Source organism: Choloepus didactylus, chromosome 10 (genome assembly GCF_015220235.1).
Source record: "Choloepus didactylus isolate mChoDid1 chromosome 10, mChoDid1.pri, whole genome shotgun sequence".
NCBI lineage: Eukaryota > Metazoa > Chordata > Mammalia > Pilosa > Megalonychidae > Choloepus > Choloepus didactylus.
This window is the reverse complement of record NC_051316.1, coordinates 128,186,998-128,207,143: the sequence shown is the minus strand read 5'-3', so window position 1 is coordinate 128,207,143 and position 20,146 is coordinate 128,186,998. Positions and strand designations below refer to the sequence as shown.

The following is a 20,146-nucleotide window of genomic DNA, read 5'->3' as shown; positions in this document are numbered from 1 at the left end:
AAGTGCAGCCTGATTTCTCCCTGCAGCTTATCATAAAATAGAAGAGGAAAGGGATAAGCTGAGATCTGAACTCCTGGGCACAAAAAACCCAGAAACCGATGGTTTGGAAAATTCTGAGCTTCCAGAAAATGAGACCCCAGAGAATAGTGCCCCATGTGAGGGTTTAACTGCACATGGAACCAGTCAGCTATTTCAGTGTAAGTCAGGATTAGAAATGCAGTTATCAAGGAAGGATTTGTGGAAAGTTCTTTTGTCTGATGGTTGGTACCCCTGTGTACTACATGTAAAACTGACAAGGTTTTCTGTGAGATTGATATGAAAGGAACCACTGCCAGCCTGGACTAAAAGGGATAGAAAAAGGACAGACTGAAGGAAAAATGACTTAAAAGGAAGAACCGTAGAAGCTGAGGTCTGCAGTCAAGACACCTCGGGCCAGGAGAGCGTGCCCACCATGTGTGTGGAGGGGGTGAGCTGGCCCCAGAGCTTGGAGCGGGGGGCCTTCCACCCCATTGCTCAGGAAGAGTGTTACCACTCCAGTGTTTGACGAGGGTGGATCCCCCTCCCCAGCAGCGCCCAGTATCTGGGGAGAGCCTGACCGCTGTGTGCAAACACTTGGAAGGGTTGGGGCTGCTGCTCCATCAGGCCCAGAGGACTAAACATCGTTCCATGGATGACTTGCAGAGCTTGAATCTAATGGAGTCTGCCCTGCAGGGTTTTGGAATTGTTTGGGGCCCCTGACCCCTTGTTTTCCTTCCAGTTTCTCCCTATGGGAGTGGGAATTGTTTGTCCTATGACCGTCCTTCTTTTGTACGCTGGAAGCAGATAACTTGTCCTCCGGGTTTCACAGGTCCACAGCCAGAGGGGAATTGTGCCCCAGGACAGACCACACCCATAACTGATTCTGATGAGGCCTTGTACTAAGCATTGCTTCTGAAATGACTTAAGGCTTTGGGGATATTGTGACAGAATGAATGTATTTGCATATGAAAAGAACGGGTCTTTTGGGGGTCTAGAGGGTGGAGTGTGGTGGTTTGAAGCCATTTATGTACCCCAGAAAGGCATGCTCTTAAAGCTAATCCATTCCTGTGGGTGTGGACCCATCCTAAGTAGGACCTTTGACAGGGCTTTTTCAGTTAAGGTGTGACCCACCTCATTCAGGATGAGTCTTAATCCTTTTGCTGGAGTCCTTTATAAACAGAATGAAGATAGATGGATAGATATATAGATTGATAGATAGCGCCCCAGAAGCAAGAAGATGAAAGCAAACAGAAGAGAAAGGAGGGGAAACCAGCAGATGCCACCCTGTGCCTTGCCGTGTGGGGCAGAGGAGCCCAGGATCGCTGGCAGCTGGTCGTCGGGAAGAAACCATCGCCTTAATGATGGCTTCTTTGGACATTTTTCTCAGCCTCAAAACTGTAAGCTAATAAATCCCCATTGTTTAAACCCAACCCATTTAATGATATCTGCTTAAGCAGCCGAGGAAGCTGAAAGAGGCTGGCATGGCTCGGAAGCGCTCAGAGCTGGGCAGTGAAGAGCCTCCGGACATGCCTCCCCTGGCAGGCTGGCGGTCTCCACGCCAATTAGTCTGAGCGATCCCTGCTCTGACAAACAGGTCCACTGCTTCCCGCAGGAGTGCAGCTTGTGACCTCACTGGCCTCCTACTCCCCCTCGCTTCTCCCCGTTTCACTGGGGCCACACACTGCCCCTCCACCCACCGCCCGGTGCCACTTCCTCCCACACGAGTGAAGGAGCCGTGGCGAGGATTCCAGCTGGCCAAGGGCCCAAGCTCGAGGACTGGGAGGAATGGACAGAGGGGGCCAAGCAAACTTCAAAGGTGGTGATGGGGGTGCCCTGGAGTTTGGAGAGAGGACAACCAGGCCAATGAAAATGATCCTGCCCCGTTTGTGGCATCACCTGTCTGTGGAGGTGCACGCAGGTAGCAAAACACAGAAAGGGATTTGCATGCATGTGTGGTAGCAAAATGCATGTGCATCATGGGACCCCCATTGGCAAGGGGAGAGTCCCAGGCTTGGGTCCACCTTGAGAAATGCAATGGCCAATAAGCCGGCTCCTGCCACTGCACAGCCCTCCCTTCTCCCCGCGCGACGTGCCAGCTGCATTTCCGCAGCTGCAGACTCCTTGTTAAGCTCTGAAAATCAATTGCAACGGGAACTCAACTAAGTATAGAACATTCTCACTTCACCTGTTCTGTGCACGCTGTAGTGTTTGCCTGGGTGGGTAATTAAAGTCCCTACTTCCCCTGGCTGTTTAGAAGCAGGAGGCTGCCCGACGAGAAAGGGGTGTAGGGAAAGGATGGAGAGAAAACCCCACTGACCTCCAGAGGGCAAGATGCGTACACCTTCCTCAGAGGCCCCTACCAGCTCGTGGGGGGCCCTGGGAAGGAAGGCTGCCTGTTAAGAGAATAAATACTCCAGGTGGTGGCAAACGGGGATAGATTTCTCTGCATCTGCAAAGAGAATCGAGCTGTTCAATCAATACTCTTTGTCGGTGACAAAACACAATATATGGCATAAACCAGCCTTCCTTGGGGAGCGTTCTCTTCCCTGAGTGCAGACGCCAGAAACCGGGTCCTGGGGGAACATTCCTCTCAAAGCAAGGCTGGCAGAGGGGAGATTTAGACATGTCGTCTCCATCTCAGCTACAGCCTGCAGGGATTCGCAGGGGGGATTTGGTGCTAAATCCATTGCCATTTCCCAGGAAAAAAAAAATCTTAGCCAAAATCCTCACTTCCACATCTTATCCATAAGCAGAAGAGCTGAAAAGTAAACTCATTGGGCACTGCAGCCTGCCGGGATGGGCATCGGCTGGCCTGACTGTTGGTGCCAGAGCCCCGACCTGCACTTGGGGCTCCCTTCCTTCTGCAAGATCTGTTCATAAAGAGCTAAAGCTACTAAGCCACAGTCCCTGAAAGAGAAGTGGCCCCTTCCATTCCGAGAGGGCCCGGATGGTGGTCTGGGGGGTGGGGCCTTCTCTTGCAGACCTGGCTGAGCACCTGTGGAGTGTTGAAGTAAAGAGTGAGATTTGCAAAACCAGGCGATGGAACGCCCAGTTCCAAGGCGGGTGCAGAGTGGAAGAGAGGGCCTGGAGGGCGGAGGTAGGACGGGCAGTGAGACGCGCACTTCAGCCATCGGGGAGGAGCGGCCACCAGCGGGGTCTGGGGTGGGGTGACGGAGGAGACGTGGGCAGCCTGGGCTCCTGGCCTTCAGCCGGCCACCACCTGAGGCTGGGGCACACCTGCAGCACCATCCCCAGGCCCGTCTCCTGGTTGGCACCTGTGCCCGCCGTGGGAGCCTGCCAGCTGCTGCCCGTGCCCCAGGTGCTGGCTAGGAGTGAGGACTGCCCTTTGCAAGTCACAGGCCGATCCCTTGGCATAGGGCAGGGGCCTCTTTTCTCTCATTCGGATTCAAAGCAGCATTTTAGAGCTGAAAAGAATCACCTAATTTTTTTGGCTAAATCAGCTCCCTCAAACCCCTACTCTGCACACCCCACCCCCCAGACTCTTGGTCTGCCCAGTTCTGTGCCCTCTCACCTTGTGGTACAAATTTAAGGCAGGTAAGGACCTGGCCTCATGACAAGCCCCATCTCTGTCCCCCGAAAACACTGGGCCTGGGACAGAGTCCTGGATGTGGAGGTGTCATCAGACACCCCTCCCCACAACAGTGAGGCTGGGACAAGGAGGAGACAGCGGGACATGGCAAGCCAGCTGGGGTGGGCGGTAAACAAATCTCAGCTATGTGTCGTAGGGCTCACCTCTTTCCCCAGGTCCCGACTTCACATCTTGGGCTGCACAGTTTATCTTGCTGGGTTCCATGGGGAAGTACAAAACTAAATGGGTCAGTATCTGTAAAGTCCTTTGAAAAGCAGTTGGCACATGAAAGCCCCTACGTGAGCACTAGTTGATATAATAATAATAATTGTCAGAAGTAGAATTCGCAGAGCAGGAAATTTGAATTGTACCCAGCACAGTGCTGCAGAGTAAGTGCTTCAGAAAACAGCTGCTTCGGACAACCCATTGTGAGCTCTTCTAAAGAGCAGAAAGAATGGCGCTTGATCATTAATAATTGCTAATATTTCATTCATTCATCGGACACTCCCTGCGGTGGCTTGCAGCTATACATAGCTCCGAGAAAAGCATGTTCTTAATACATTCCTGTGGGTGTGAATCCATTGTAAGTAGGTCCATTTGATGAGGCTACTTCAGCTAAGGTGTGGCCCAACTGAATCAGGGTGGGTCTTAATCCTATTACTGAAGTCCTTTATACCCAGAATGAAATTCAGAACAGGGGAGAGCCACAGGCAGGAGCTGGACGTCAGTGGAACCCAGAGAAGCCAGGAGAGGCTGCTATGTGCATCGCCACGGGACCAAAAAGCCAAGGACCAAGGATCGCTGGCAGCCAGCCCCAGAATGCCAGTCTTCTGGGAGAAAGCATCACCTTCTTGGTGCCTTGATTTTGGACTTCTCCTGGCCTTGAAACCGTGAGCCAATAAATTCTCATCATTGAAGCCGACTCACTGCATGGAATTTGTTTTAGCAGCTGGAAACCAAGACACTCCCTATGGCAGATTGCATGTTCCTACTGTGGACACCCCAACATCTCCCATCCCCCATGCTCTTCTCCTCCCACCTGTGGTGGGGCCTGTCCACTCTCCTCAATCCCGGGGGGACTGCATGCTCTCCAGCCAACTGGCTAGAGAGGAAGTGATGCCGTGTGTGGCTTCCGAGGCCAGGTCACTAAAATGCCCTGCCAGTCTTCCTGGCCCCCTGGGCCCTGGCTGTCAGGCAGCAGGGAAGCCCAGCAGCCACACGGAGAGGGAGAGAGATGAAGACTATGAAGATAAACACACCTCAGCACCCTGTGATGCCAGCAGCTCTCCTAGGCCCAGGCGTCCGCCTGGTGGGGTGCGGGAAAGGAAGAGCGGCCCGGGCGCGGAGCGGCGTGGGAGAGGCGGCTCCGGACGTGGAGCGGCGAGGGAGAGGCGGCCCTTACTTTGCAGGCGAGGAGAAGGGGAGCTGGAGAGGCGTCCGGGCGAGCGGGTGGTTTTACTGGACCGCTGCGTGGAGAGGACTTTTAATTCCAGGGGCCCCACGTTGGGCGCCAGTTGCGGTCGCAGTTGATTTGTCTGGGGGGGGGGTGGCGGCCGGTTGCTAAATCCTAGGCTCCCAGGATTGCTCGGAGGGTACCGGCGGCGGGGGCTCTTTTCCGGAGGCGAGGGCGAGGCGGGGGACTTGGCCAGGTCCCCGGCGGGGTGGCGTGCAAAGTATGGAGGGCGGCGAGAAAGGAACAGGAGGGACACGGTTCTTTTAGGGTGAAGAAGCCAAGAGAGAGAGAGCTTTATTAGGGGAGAGTACAAGCTTATATCGGGCGGTTTAGAGGGCGGGGTAGCTGTAGGGGTTAAAGGCTTGGATTGGTTCTGAGAGGGCGCGGAGGTTGATTGAAAAGGGGCGAGAGTTGCTTCGGTAACGGTGTCTGGCAACAATGTATGTGCACTGGTGGTAATGGGAGTTGCACTGGCAACGGGGAGTGTCCGGGCAAGATAAGGGGGTGGGGAAAAGGCGGTTCCCTCTGGCAAGCCTCCCCTAACAGTGGTATTTTGGGTGAGGAAATGGGGCCTGCCTCCGGCCTCACTTTCCCAGGCCCGGGGGGCTGCGGAGGGCACTGTCGCCCGTGCCCACCACCCTCCCCAGGGGCTGATCAGGTCCCCCAGCCCAGGCCTGCCAAGTTGAAGCACGTAATCAGTGTCCCGCAGTGGGGCCTCTGCCTGGTGTGTTTTCCTGCTTCCCAGACTCCTTCCAAGGGGCACCTCCCCAGGGGGGCTGCCCCCTGTCCCCAGATATCCTCCCTCTTCACAGCACTTCATGGCAACAAATACTGCCTGGCTTTTTTATTTGCTTGCTTGTTTGTTTTCTTATGTTCAGTTGAATAACGGCCACTCAAAGATTTGAAGTGCCCATCCCGGGAACCTGTCATTGTGACCTTATTTGGAGAAAAGTGTCTTTGCAGGTGTGATGAAGTGAAGGATCTTAAGATGGGAGGTTACTCTGGGTTATCCGTGGGCCCCAAAGCTATTGCAGTGTCCCTGGAAGAGGGGGGCAGGGGGAGATTCGGTAACATGCAGAAGAGGAGACGGCCTGTGAAGATGCAGCAGAGAGAGACTGGAAGATATTGGCCTTGATGACTGGAGTGACGTGGCCACAAGCCAAGGAATGCTGACAGCTCCCGGAAGCTGAAAAGGGCAAGAAATCTTCCTCCCCTGTGATTTGGGGGGGGGGGGACCCTGCCAACCCTGATTTTGGACTTCCTGCCTCTAGAATTGTGAAGAGGACACCTCTCTTTTTCATAAGCATCCAGTCTGTGGTCCCTGAGGGCAGCCACAGGACACCAATGCAGCCCTACAGACAGGCTCCCCACTGCTTGGTCTTCAGGGGTTCAGCGGGTGAGCGGGAGAAACAGCAAATGAATAGATCCAATATCAAGAGGATGATGAGCACTAAGGAGAGAAACGGGGGGGGGAAGAGGACAGGGTGGGAGAGGATGTCCTTCACACGGAGGTCTGGGGAGGCTTCCTGGGCAGGTTGGCATTTGAGCAGAGGCTGGGTGAAGCCATGTGGGGTCCAGGCAGCACCTGGAGAGAGTTCTGGGTGAGGGCACAGCCAGTGAAAACGCTGGAGGCAGGTGAGAGGACAGTCAGCCAGAGAGGGGGGAACGAGCGGGAGAGAAGAGGAGCCCAGAGAGGAAAGGTGGGTGGCCAGAAGAAGGGGGCTCCTGATGTCCACACTAAGCACGTTGGGGTGTCCTAGACAACATGGAGGGCCTTAGTGGGGATATGATCTCACTGAAGCCTGGAGAGGACCTCGCTGGCTGCAAGGCCTGGCTGCAGCCCGGGGAGCAGGCAGGAGGCCTGGGATCCAGGAGGATGGCACGTGCCAGCCTGGTGCCCATGGAGAAGGGGAGGAGAGGGCAGACTTTGGGCACCTTGGAGGTTGGCCTGCAGGGTTTGCTGATGGATTAGAGGTGAGGGTTGAAAGAAAGCGGAAGCCAGGCACGACTCCCGGATTTTCGGCCGAGCAATGGGAAGTGTGTAATTGCTAGTGACTGGAATGGGGAGGAATGTGGCGGAGGCCGGCGTGGTCCAGGGTGGAGCATAAAGAGCTGTGCTTTAGACCAGTCCGGAATGAGCCACATGCGACAGCAGTGGACACGGGTGGGAGTCTGGAGCTCTGGGAAGAGCCAGAGACATCAGCATGAAGATGGTACTCAATGCCATGGCCTGGAAGAAGCAGCTGGCAGACAAGAATCTGAGCATGGAGCTGCCTCACCGCAGCCTTTTGGAGCTGGGAAGATGGCGAGGCCCAGCCAAGAGCCCGTGTCACCAGGGGAACCAAGGGGCCAGCATGCCAAAGCCACTGGAAGATCAGGCTCCAGAAGGAAGGGAGGTGTCCACCCCACCAGATGCGGCTCATCTTGCTGAACTGAACTCGAGAGGCTGAGGCCCACCCATTGGACTGGGTGAAGTGGGAGTCACTGAGGCCTTGACCAGAGCAGCTGTGAGACAGGGGTCAGGAGGGCCGAGCAGGCAGGAAGCGGTTGTGAATTTCTGCAAAGGGCAGCAGAGCGGTGGGTGATGGCTGTAAGGGGCGAGCGCTGCAGAGAGGTTTTCTTGTTTTAAGATGGGAGAGACAGCAGCCTGGTCACAGCTGATGGGAATGTAGTGACGAGATGAGACAACAGGTGCGGGGGCATTGAGATGAGAGAGGGGGGCTCCGGTTCCACAGGGACAGGGGGGCACAGATGGGGCCAGAAACAGCCCACCCCTGTGATGGCGCAGGGCTAAGCCTCCGGGTCCATGGGTCCTGCTGCCGGAGCTTGTGTGTCTTCCAGGATCTGAAGATACAGTACATTGGGAACCATGGGCACCTGCTCAGAAGGGGAGAGTGGCGGGGAGGTGGCCCGGGGGCAGGGCAGAAAGCAGGTGAGAGCATCTTGGAGGGCCCACCAGGGCTGGGAGGTCACATCAACGTGAGACCAGCCCGCATGGCGGTTGGTGTTCCGGTTTGCTAATGCTGCTGGAATGCAAAACACCAGAAATGGATTGGCTTTTATAAAGGGGGGTTATTTGGTTACACAGTTACAGTCTTTATGGCCATAAAGTGTCCAAGGTAACGCATTGACAATTGGGTACTGAATTAGTTAGGGTTCTCTAGGGAAACAGAATCAATAAGAAATATCTATAAATTTAAGATTTATAAAAGTGACTCACACAACTGTGGGTATGCAGGGTCCAAATTCTGTAGGGCAGGCAGCAAACTGGCAACTCCAATGAAGATGTTTGATGAACTCCTCAGGAAATGAACTGGCAACTTTGACAAACTCAGGAAATGAACAGATCTTTGAGGAACGTGTTCGTTGAACTCCTCAGGAAACAAACTGGCAACTTCTACAAACTCCTCAGGAAACGCTTTGCTGGGCAGCTGAAGAAGAAGTGAAGGTCCTCTATCTGTCTCGCTTAAAAGTCTTCAACTGATTGATTGGATTAAATCCAGCCAAACTGCATTCTCTCATTGTGGAAGACACGCCCTTCGCTGACTCATCAGTCACGGCTGCAGCCAACTGACTGATGATTTAATAAACCAGCCTGTTGGTTTATTAACCAGCCACAAACATCCTCGCAGCAATGGTTAGGCCAGTGCTTGCTTGACCAGACAGCTGGGTACCATCACCTGGCCAAGTTGACACATGAGCCTAACCATCACAGGTACCTTCACTGGAGGATGGCCAATGGTGTCCTGAAAGCCTCTGTCAGCTGGGAAGGCACGTGGCTGGTGTCTGCTTGCTCCCAGGTTGTGTTTCAAAATGGCATTCTCCAAAATGTCTGCATCAGCTTCCAATGGCCATCTTCAAAATGTCTGTCTCAGCTACAGTAGTGAGCTCCTTCTGTTTGAGCTTATATAAGGCTCTAGTAAACTAAACAAAGCCCACGCTGAACGGGCGTGGCTACATCTCCATTGTATACTTGGGGCTTCAGAGAGTGGGAGTCCAGCCCTTCCAAAGGCTTTCATGGCAGCCCTTTTCTCTCCAAACGCTGGGGTGAGTGCTCCAACATATCCACACATTGGGGAGACCACCTTCTCAAACACTGGGGTGCCACCTGGACTCTGCCTCTCCAGGGCAAAGGCTCTTCCCAGTCTGAAACGTGGGGTGGTGGCCAGGCTCTCCCCAATCCCCAGGGAATGTGCTCCACCCTCTCTGAGGCCTGGGGTGGTATAACTCTTCCTGAGCATCCAGGCAGAAGGCCCACCCTCAACCTCCAGGGCAAACTCACCCTTTCCATGCGTGTGGGCTGCTCTGCTCTCCCTGCCCGAGATCTCTTGATTCCAGACCTCAACCTCCATGGCTCTATCTTTGAAGAAATTTTTCCTTCAATTTTTTCCTTGTCTGTCTCCTCCAGTCCAGACTGGCAGTGGTTCTGTCTGTAAAGATCTCACAAAAATTCTGTTGGCTTTGCATGAAGCACACGGGGGTCAAAGCCATCAGACAACAGGATTTTCCACAAATCCTTTCTGCTTAACTTCTTTTCCAATCTTGGCTTGTACTGAAATGGTGCCTGGGTTCCATATTTGGTTAAATCCTCATGTGGGGCTGTAGCTTCTGGGTTCCACTCCTTGGAAGACCAGAATTTTTCAAACCATCAGTTTCTGGTTTCTTTGGACCCAAGTGTTCAGTTCTAAGTTTCTCTCTCTCTGCTCGCATTTTACTATAAGCTGCAAGAAGAAGCCAGGGTTCCTCCTCCACACGTAGTCTGGAGATCTCCTCAGCTAAGTATTCCAGATTGTTGCTTTCAAATTCTTCCTTCCATCTGACACCAGGACTCAATTTTGCTAAATTCTCTGCCACTTTAAAACAAGGATCGCCTTTCCTCCAGTTCACAACAACACAGTCATCATTTCTGTTCAAGGCCTCGTCAGAAGTATCTTTAGAGTCCACATTTCCACAAACAGTCTCTTCAAAGCAGTTTAGGCCTTTTCTATCAAGCGCCTCACAATTCCTCCAGAATCTTCCCCTTATCCATTTAAAAAGCCGTTCCAACATGTTTGGTATTTGCAAGCTCAGCAGCAAAAGCACCCCACTTCTCTAGTACCAAAATCTGTTCTAGTTTGCTAATGCTGCGGAATGCAAAACACCAGAGATGGATTGGCTTTTATAAAAGGGGGTTTATTTGGTTACACAGTTACAGTCTTAAGGCCATAAAGTGTCCAAGGTAACACATCAGCAGTTGGGTACCTTCACTGGAGGATGGCCAATGGTGTCCGGAAAACTTCTGTTAGCTGGGAAGGCACATGGCTGGCATCTACTCGCCCCCAGGTTGCATTTCAAAATGGTGTTCTCCAAAATGTCTGCATCAGCTTGCAACAGTCATCTTCAAAATGTCTGTCTCAGCTACAGCACTGAGCTCCTTCTGTCTGAGCTTATATAAGGCTCTAGTAAACTAATCAAGGCCCATGCTGAATGGGCATGGCCACACCTCCATGGAAATACTGAATCAACAGGTTCCAACCTAATCCACACTAATACATCTACCCCCACAAGATTGCATTAAAGAATATGGCTTTTTCTCGGGGACATAATATATCCAAACCAGCACAGATGGTTTCTCCCACTCCACCTCTTGAGATCCACCTGCCAAGGGGCAACAGAGTGGATCCCGAGGCTCGGGGATTTAGGGAGGACTCCATCTAAGCTCGCAGCACCCAGCTCACAGGAGAGCTGACAACTCAGGAGGACCAGGGGTCAGGACAGCACAGGGCCGCAGCTGCCCCATAGCCCAGCTGCACAGGGACATGCACCAGGGCGAGTGCCCGACAGCCACCTGGGGCGAAGCTGGCCCCTGTGCCCATGTCCTCAGGCCTGCCAAGGAGAGCTGGCCCCGGGGTTACTCAGCAAGTGTCCCCGAGCCTGGAGCCTGCAGGTCGGCCCGCTCTGCCTGGCCAGAGAATCATGGTAGGTCCTCAAGAAACACTCACCATTCGTGAGATTCGGGTTAACAAGGAAAGTCAGCGGGGCCCACGAGAGGCTGGGGACAGGGGCAGAGGGCCAGGGTGGGGGGCTGTGTGGGGCGCTGCTCTGGCAGGCAGGAGCGGGCCACCCTCAGGCCCTGCGCACAGGCAGCTGGACAGCTCCTCGGGTGTCGGCCCCTCAGTTTGCTGAGAAATCCACAGTTGGAGAGGGGAGAGGTAGTGCCGTCGCCTTGGCAACCGGTCTGTCACATTATAATGAGGCGAGGTCTCAGGAAGAAGCCTTGTCTTAAAGGAGCAAGAAGCACAGGGATTTGCTGGTGGCCTGAGGAGCTCCCGAGGGAAGCGACTGGCCCAAGGAGGGCTGGGAAGACAGCTGGAGAAGGGGTGCTGGCGGGGAGCCCCCGGACGCACCTGCTCTTCCAGCCAAAGAGGATGCGGTGCCCGTGGCTCCGAACCCACTGGGCCAGCGGAGCTCAGATTCAGGGGCCTGCAGGGAAAAGGTGGGGGCGACCCCCAGAGTGAGACCCCCAGCTCCTGCCTCTACACTGAGCCCCTGCTCCATGTCTCCTCGTAATTCTGCAGATGGCAAAGCCGCTGGGTTCGGAGACAGCGAGGGCTGGCACTTGGCAGTAGAGCTGAGGCCACCCTGTGCCCGCATCCCGGCCAGTCCAGAAGAGGGGAGTGGAAGCCAGGAGCTCAGAGACGTCCTGCTCGCAGGGCAGGGTGAGATTCGGGGCCACCAAATCCAGAACTGGGGCAAATAACGAGGAGGCTGTGGTTACAGGAATGAGTATAAGGATCATAAACCTTGGCAATGCAAAACCAAGAGAAACAATTAAAATTTGGAGAAGGGAAAGAGGTCCGAGGAAACACAACTGAAAATTGCTTCTGGATCTTTCAAAACAGGAAGTGGCTGGAGATGATCAACACCAGAAACATGAGAGTGACAAATGCTCGGCTTAAATGATTAATGGTCTCTACAGACTTTTCCTTCTGAGTCCTATAAGGCTCGTATAGGAAATCATGCCTCTTCTGGTGAATGAGCTTGAAGTTAGCGGTTTTTCCAGTTTTAACTTTGGTTCCCCTTCCTTCTGTCCAGTTGAAGGAAAATGTAGTATTCTAAACATGCACAGCACACCTAAGAGGATCTCCTTTGTTACATTAATGTTTGCTTGTTTTTTCTGGATTTTTTTGATCCCTGGTGCAAGCAGTGTGCCAGGCACGGGTGTAGGTTTTTGGGGCCCGTGGCTTGTGTCTCGCCGTCACCCCTCCACTCACAGGAAGGTAAGCAGGGCACTGAGAGATGGACGTGCCCAGGGTCCCCACGGTTTGTGAGCACAGGGCTGGCATTTGAACCCAGGCTGTTGGGTTTTAGAGGGTTTCATCTCACACTTAGCCTCTGAAAATACGCTGAAAAAAACGCTTGTGACGTGACAACCTGGTGGCAGCATGGCTAGGCTGGGGTGTGGGTTTTTAAAAATTGTATTTGTCGCTTTCTTTTATATATATATTAAAGCACTACGTTAATGCAGGGGTGTGACCTTTTGAATACAAACGGCTCTTGCCAACATTGGGTCTTGGATCTCAGTGCACCTGAGGAAATCAGTGTGGCCTTCCTCCACAGCGCAAGGAACAAAAGCCAGAAATGGGGGCTGCACTTCGTCTATGTGACCATGTTGTACCTTCCTGAGCCAGTGTGTCCTTCTTCACACACCCGGGGACACGGAGCATCAGTGTGGGACCACACAGGCAGCTGAGGTTGCCTCGGAAGCTTCCTTACAGCCCTTGCTAGTTTACAGGGTGCTCTCATCTATTTCCGCATTTGATCTTCACAACTGTCCCCAAGGCACTCAGTACCCATGGCACGGGTTCCCGTTTCACAGATGTGGAAACTGAGGCTCCAAGAGGTTACACAAGCTCCCAGAGTCAGGACTGCAGAGGGGGGTCGGGATCACCACCACCAGCCCCTCCGCTGTGACGGCGGCACTCCGCCCACCCCTCGCTGACTCTCCCAGAGATCCTCGGGTGCTGGAGGCTGGGGTGCATTCGAGAACGCTGAGAACACCTTGACTAATAAAACGAGGTGAGGGTGGAGAGAGAGAGAACTCCCCACAGCCCTGCAGCTGGTTTTCTCCTCAGCCAGCTCAGCTCAGAATCCAATTTCCTCCTGCCCGAGGGCACCACCAGGGGCTCTCTGCTTAAACCCCTCTGGGCCAGGAGCCCCGCCCATCCCTGATTCCTGGTAAAGTGCCTGGGTGTAGCCCTGCCCCCCACCCCAGGCTCAGGGAACAGAGACCCCCGTGGCAGGCCCCAAGTGAGTGAAGGCCACCCCGCCCCAACCATCTTCTCTTCTCCCAGGCCCACCTGCCCGGGCCTTCCTCAATGCCAAGTGCCACGTGGCACGATGATAGAGGGCAGGAGCTGCTCCTTGCCCTAGAACTGCCCGAGTGACCAGGGTCAGTTCATCCCCGCCCCCCAGGGCTCCAGTTTCCCTCCTGAGAAGGGTGGACCAGCTCACCCTTTGCAGCCCTGAATTCTCTGAGTGTTGGGTCTGGAGCCTCTCACCAGCAAATAATTTCTTTTCAGGGTTTACTTTCCAGATAAAGAATAAACAAGGGGACACTGATTAGAGAGATGTTTCTAGATTCCTGATGCACCCTTATCTTCTCTGAAAACAGAGGTGCTTGGGGACTGCAAGAACATGGGAATTTAAATGGGAAAATATGGACCCCCAACCAAGCTCCCTGTGGGCTGAGCCTTAGATCGCAAGCTTCCAGCCCATGTGCAAGGAGGGTGGGGCTGGGGGCACGTGGAGGGAGCCAGGAGGATGCTCATGTCCACACCTGCTGGCTAGTGGTCACCAAGACTGGCCAGGCTCAGAGAGGGGCAGTTCTGGAAGTCCCCAGCCCTGGCTTCAGAGCTTTTCTCTTAAGTCCCTGGTTCAGACATGGCATCTTGAGTCAGCAGAGCTGTGCCCTGGGTGGCTGATGGACACACATGTGCACACACCCCAGGGCTCACGGACAGGGAAAAATACAGGCACACATGCATCCAGCCCCTGGCATGCATATATACCATGCCCGCAAGGACAGACCCTCACCCACATGTAATTGTGGAACCCCAGCATGTAAATGCCTAGACCCATTTGAGCCATGGAGAGAGCAGACACTCCATCCCCTTGGCTATCCATCCCAGGAGGAGAAAAAAGACCTTCATCTGTCCTCAGTATCCCCGAAGCATCCTTCCTGGTTTTGAGCCTCAGTTTACCTTCTGCATCTCCTCCCTGTCTCCAAGCCCTTCCCGCTCAGGGCTCCTGCACCAGAACCTGCCCTCAGCTGCCTTCCCCTCCCCACTGTGCGCGTCCACTCGCTGGGTCCAGGGGCCCAGGGCCTGGACCACCCCGCCTGCGGTCCCCAGCGCCGGCCGCCCCTCTGTCCGGGTCCCAGGGACTTGGAACCCCACCACAGCTAGGATGAGGCGCTTTCACTCCAAGTCAAGTCAAATTTCCCCGCCTTTTTGATGTCACATCCTGTCCCAGCCTTCTCCCCCGCCGGGCGCCACCGCCCTCCACTCCTCCCGCGCCTGAGCGTGGCGCGGGGACCCTCTACGCCACCCTCGTCCCCGCCCCTCCGCGAGCAAACTTTTGGCACCCACCGCAGCCCGAGCCGCGCATTCGCGCTCCCGCGCGTCCCGCTCCGCCAATGCCCGGCGCGCGGGGCAGCCATTAGGCGCCGAGGGAGGGGACGGAAAGGGGAGGAGAGAGCGGTGGGCGCCCCCGCCCAGCCCCGCCCAGCCCTGCCCAGCCCCGGAGACGGGCGCCCGGAACCGCGGGGCGCGATAAATATGCAGAGCCGGGGCTCGGCGCAGCACAGCCCGCGCGCCGCCTGCTCCGGGTGCTGAAGGCGCCGCCGCCCCGGGCCCGCCGAGCCGGGAGCGCGTCCGCGTCCGCGCAGCCGCCGCCGAGCACCGAGGGCTCCCGCATGCCAGGTCGCTGGAGGTGGCCGCGAGACATGCAACCGGCCCGGAAGCTCCTCAGCCTCCTCTTCCTCATCCTGATGGGCACCGAACTCACTCAAGTACGTGCAGCCAACGCCATTTTCCTCCGGCCCGGGGCCCGCCCGGCCCCGCGGGAGCCGGGCAAAGTGGGGAGCGGCTGCGCCTCCCCGGCGCCAAGGGAAGGGGCGAGAGTGCCAGGCCGCACCGGGGTTGGAGAGAGGGATGCAGACTGGCCTGAGGCTGGTGCTCTGCCCCTTCCATTTCTCCCTTGCCCCCACCCCCCCTTCTGGCCCAGCTGACTGCACAGCTGCTCCCCTCTTGCCTAGGACCACCCCCCATTCCCTGTTGAGAAGTTCAGAGGACAGCATGAGAGGGTACTTTGGCTGTTATTGTCATCTGGGGGGTGGTGTATGGAGATTGACAGCCGGAAGTCCAAGCCCCAGCAGTTTTCAGAGATAGACGCCCTAACCCCCCACCCCACCCCTCCATGAGCCAACCCTCTCTCTGGGCACAAAACTGCCCTTGGGGTCTCGCCGAGCAGGCTGTGGGGCAGTGGGGACATGCCGGGACGCCGGGAAGGTCTGGGGCGCGTTGTTGGCTCGATGTGGAGGGCTTGGGGGGTTGTGACCACATGTGCAGTGTGAAGTGCCAGAGGCTGAGCCGGGATGTGTGTTGGGGACCGCTGGATATTTCGAGCTGGATTGCCGTCCCCTGAACAGTGTGTCAACAGAGTATAATCTCTGGTTGGTGTTCTCCATTTCTAAAATGCATCTTGGAGCTGGGAGGTCTGGGAGGAGGAGGGGGCCGTGTTTGTGAGAGCCATGCTGGGAGTGTTTCTTTGGCACCAGGGCGCTGGGAGAGCCTGCCAGCTCCAGGAGCTCAGCTGCTCGCGCAGGCATGACATTAAAACGTCCTTTCTGATGGTGCCATTGTGCCACGCTCTGAGCAGAGAGACGATGGCCCTTTGGAGCTGCAGGCCCACAAGGCGGGTGGGCATCCTGCATCTTGGCCCCAGACCTTCCTTCCCTCCTCCCTCCCTCCCTGCCTCTCTCCAGCTCTGAATAAAAGAGGAAACAAAGGAGAGAAAAAGAGAGGGAGAGAGAGAGAGAGAGAGAGAGAGAGAGAGAGAGAGAGAGAGAGAGAGAGAGAGAGAGAGAGAGAGCAGGGGAGAGAAGACTCTGGAACAAGCTTCCCTTGTTTAGCCTGGAAGCTCTTGCTGGCTCCCTGCTCGGCCCAGACCCCAACCCCTGGGCTGGGGGGTTGTTGTCCCCGTGCCCTCAGAGAACCTTGCCCTGGTCCTGCCCAGAGAATTGGCCAGACCCCCCTTGAGGTTCTGTGTGATCCTTGGGAGAGAAGTTCTCTTGGCCACGGGGACGTCCTGGCCTAAGGCAGGGGCTTGTGTGCTTGGATGGACAGGAGTGTGAATGCACATGTGCACATGCACAGAGACACACACAGCAGGGAGAGGAGTGTGCCTGTGCAGAAGAGACCAGGCAGCTTCCGATTTGCAAAAAGCTGCCTTGCACAGGACAATGCGTGGGCCTTATTTAGACATTTGGGCAGGGCAGGCAGAGCAAAGGGGGGCAGAATTGGGTGGCCCTGGAGGTGGCTGCCCCAAAGGTCCTCCAGGCCCTGCTGGCCTTTTGCTTCCAGGCACCCCTAAGGCTCCGTGCCCAGACCTCAAGGTGCTTTTCCCCCAGAAATTCTCCACTTCACATCTGTTTCAAGATCCCCTGTTCTTGGAGAAACTTTTGGTTCAGCTTCAATTAGAAGCTTTGTCTCGGTGGCAGAAGTTTTTGTCCAGCCACGCTGCTGTGGTGGCCGTGTGCATTTCGGCCCGCGCCACGGCACGCACGCCTGCCTCCTTAGACCTCCGGCTCAGAGGCCCGCTGGCTGACTTCAGGACCCCGGCCAGCTCCCCACGCGCACGGCCCTCCCCGCGTCTGGAAGGGAAGTGATGGTTTGTTTTTTCTGCTTCTCAGGGAGCTTCCTCTCTGAAGCTAGATGGCGAGATCTTAGGGGATGGGTCCCAGGCCTGGCCAGGAGGCATCTCCCACCCTTGAGTCATGGCCTGCTTCCCTAGGCCGGCCTCCAGACGACGCTTTCAGAATCTCCCGCTGCAGCCCTTTTATACCTAATGAGGGTGGGATTTTAGAGCAGAGGTTCAACTGGTTAAAACCACGGCCACCATCCCAAGTCTACAGAGGGGTGGGCTTGGCAAGCAGCTCCGGCGTCCCCCAGTTCCCCAGCTACCCTGCTCCTGCCCAGGTGGGCTCCATCAGGGCTGGTCCACGCAACTCTCACCTTTAGCAGTGACCTCTAAGTGGGTGCAGGGCTCGGCTGCTCTGACTCGCAGAGCAACTTGGGGACGTCCAAGTGAGTGGACCCCAGGAAGCACATTGCAGGGTGCCTTGGACCAGGCGGGTTCCATTTGTAAATGAAGAAAAACGCATCTGAGCTTCAGGAGAGGGTGAAGAGAGCACCTCGATGGAGCTACGTGTGATCTGTCTGACCCTCTTGCTCTTTTTTCCCCCCTCCCATTTTAGCTAAATGACTCCGCACAGCCATAGCCTCTCACTGTTAGGGTCTTCCCAAGGGCATAGGCATGAAGTTCAGGGCCACTGTGTTTATGGATTTGCATGCATCAAAATGGGAACAACTCTGAAACGGGTGAATTTTACCTCCACCAGGTAAATGTTGGGCAGAGGGAGCAGGGCACGTGGCCAAGGCAGCATTGCCCTGAAGCCCATTGATCAAACGTCGGCATTTGGGTGAGGCCTTCTACGGGTGAGGCCGGTGGACCTGAGAGACATTTGACCCCTGACAGAAAGACCTTTACGTGATCTTATTCTGTGATTTTCAATAAAAGACTGGCCTTTTGTGCTCCCTGAACAGCAGGGTAAAGTAGCATCAGACTGCGCTTTCCAGCCCGTGTGCCGAGAGCTCACTCTCCCGTCCTGGGGTGGAGGGACAGGGCTGGGCTGCCCACACTCCTGGCCCCTCTCCGGCCACCTCAGCCTTCCATTCAGGTCGAAGCAGGTATCCTGTGTGTGCTGGAGTGTCCGCAGCCGGGAAGCTCTGTAGCACCAACCTTGAACACAGCTGCCCTCCCTCTTATCCCAACCCCATCCGCCTGGCTGGGCGACCTTGGGAAAGACCCTTAACCTCTCTGGGCCGAAGTTTCTACCCTTTCCAAACAAGGAGGGTTAAACTAGATGATTCTCTAAGTCATTTCCCCATGACATTCCCTCAATCTTGTGCTTCCATTTTCACCTTCATCCTTTCCTTTAACAAGCATTTCTTGGATGCTAACTGTGAACCACACTCGGTTAAATCTGGGCTCACCATGCTGAGTGAGTCCCAGGCCTTGTGGAGTGGCATCTGGGGCCCACGTGCTTCGTGGGAAGACCTGAGGCTCTGCCACAGTGATCTGCTTATGAGGTGCAAGAGCCATCTGCACCCTGTGCCCTGGCCCTGCAGCGGAGAGGGGAGCAGGTTCTGCCTCGGGAGCTGGAGGAAGTTTTGGAGAAGAGGTGGTGCTCGCGTGGGGTTTCACTGAGTTCACCAATGAGCCAAGACCGAGAAGATGGGGAAGGACAGGTGGCCAGGAAGGAAGTGCTGACAGAGATGCAGCATGAAGAAGGGCCCGGAAGCCTTGGATCCTGCATTCAATGCTCAATAAACGTGTTGAAACTATGTGATTTGTTTTAAGATGGAAGGAACTCTTCTCGTTAGCTCTGCAAACCATGGGCCAGGAGAGGCCTTTCTTAACGACGTCCTTGGTGGAGTTCGAGCTGTACCTGAGCATGGAACGTCCCCGAGTGCCCGCTGTTATTGGGTGGTTGGTTTGCCTTCAGGCTTTATTGAGTGACCACTGTGTTCTTGGCTCTGGAGCTTAATGATGTGCTTCAGTCGAGATGGCAACATGTGTTGGATTGCACCCGGGGGGATGTGGGCCAGCGGAGGTGTGGAATAGGGCAGGGTCCAGAGGAGGTGGCACCGAGTTAGCCCTCGGTGAGGTGCAGTGACTTCAAATCTGTTCTCATCCCCAGATCCAGCTACTCCTAGTGTGAAGACATCACTCCCCTAAACAAACTCAGTGAGAACAAAACCGCTAAGCTTTGCAAGCCCCTCGACCCCACAGACTTCCTTGTCGACCGCCCTGGCCCGTCTCCCCCAGCTTTTGCCCCACCCCTGTGCTGGACACGTTGATGTGGTAATGCAGCTGCAGAATGGGGTGGCAGGATGACATTGGGCTGTCTCCCCAGACAAGAAAGTTCACACTGCACAAGTGTACTCCAGAGTTTGTGATGAGGTCACCCGGCGCCTCGGGTGCTGGCCAAGTGACGCTTCTGGTCACACAGAGCTGTCCGTGGTGGAGGGACACTCCGATTTCCGGACCTGCTCCCTGGGTGGGAAGGCTCCGTGACACCAGAGGGACGTTAAGCTGTAAATCTGCCACACGAGGCAGTTGCTCCATCTCGTAAAGCAATTTGCGTCTCATTCCACTGACTCCAGCTTTCACCAATAAAAAGAAAGGTAATTTCCTCCTTGGGTTGTATTTATTACTAAAGTTATCAGGCCCTGTAATCAGTATTAACATCACGGTGTAAAGTAAACACACAACTAATTACTAGCTAAACCACATCAGATGTGTGGCAGCCGCGGGCCGGGCTGGCAGGGACAGGAGCCGGTTTTCAGCTCAAAAGATGGACCATGGGTGTCGTTCACAATGAGAAACCAGCAGCCCCCGGTCCTTCCCACGAGGAGGGCCCTTTTTCATCACGGATGCACTTCTGGCTGGCATCGCAGACGGGACTCGGGGGAGGGAAGAGAAAACCAAGAGTGAAAATGCACATTTCTTTTTGTTCCGATTATTATGCATACATGAAACTCGCCAGGAACATACAGTCCTAGGAATGAAACCCATAAGCAGGGCTTGCGCATTTGGCGTGTTTACAGTGGGTCACACTCCGTGACCGTCAGAGCAGCCCTCTGGGGTTACACTCGTTTGTCGAGATGAACAAACAGCCTTGGGAAGGTTAAGTCACCTGCCCAGCGACCCAGCAAGTAAGTGACAGACACAAGACATGGTGTCAGTCCGTCTGCCACCTG

The 20,146-nt window shown here is 55.3% G+C and overlaps 1 protein-coding gene across 2 annotated transcripts in view; it reads left to right on the top strand.

The window, feature by feature from the left end:
- Positions 1–14,871: 14,871 nt before the first annotated feature.
- The window catches only part of OLFM1 (olfactomedin 1), a 38,036-nt gene continuing 32,761 nt past the window's right edge, over positions 14,872–20,146 (top strand). Inside the window, exon 1 of one of the 2 annotated variants that reach the window (XM_037797880.1) lies at positions 14,872–15,111. In XM_037797880.1, coding sequence (XP_037653808.1) covers positions 15,016–15,111 — 96 coding nt within the window. In that variant the 5' untranslated portion in view covers positions 14,872–15,015. The remainder of the gene's footprint in view (positions 15,112–20,146) is intronic. The other variant, XM_037797881.1, reaches the window with a different exon arrangement.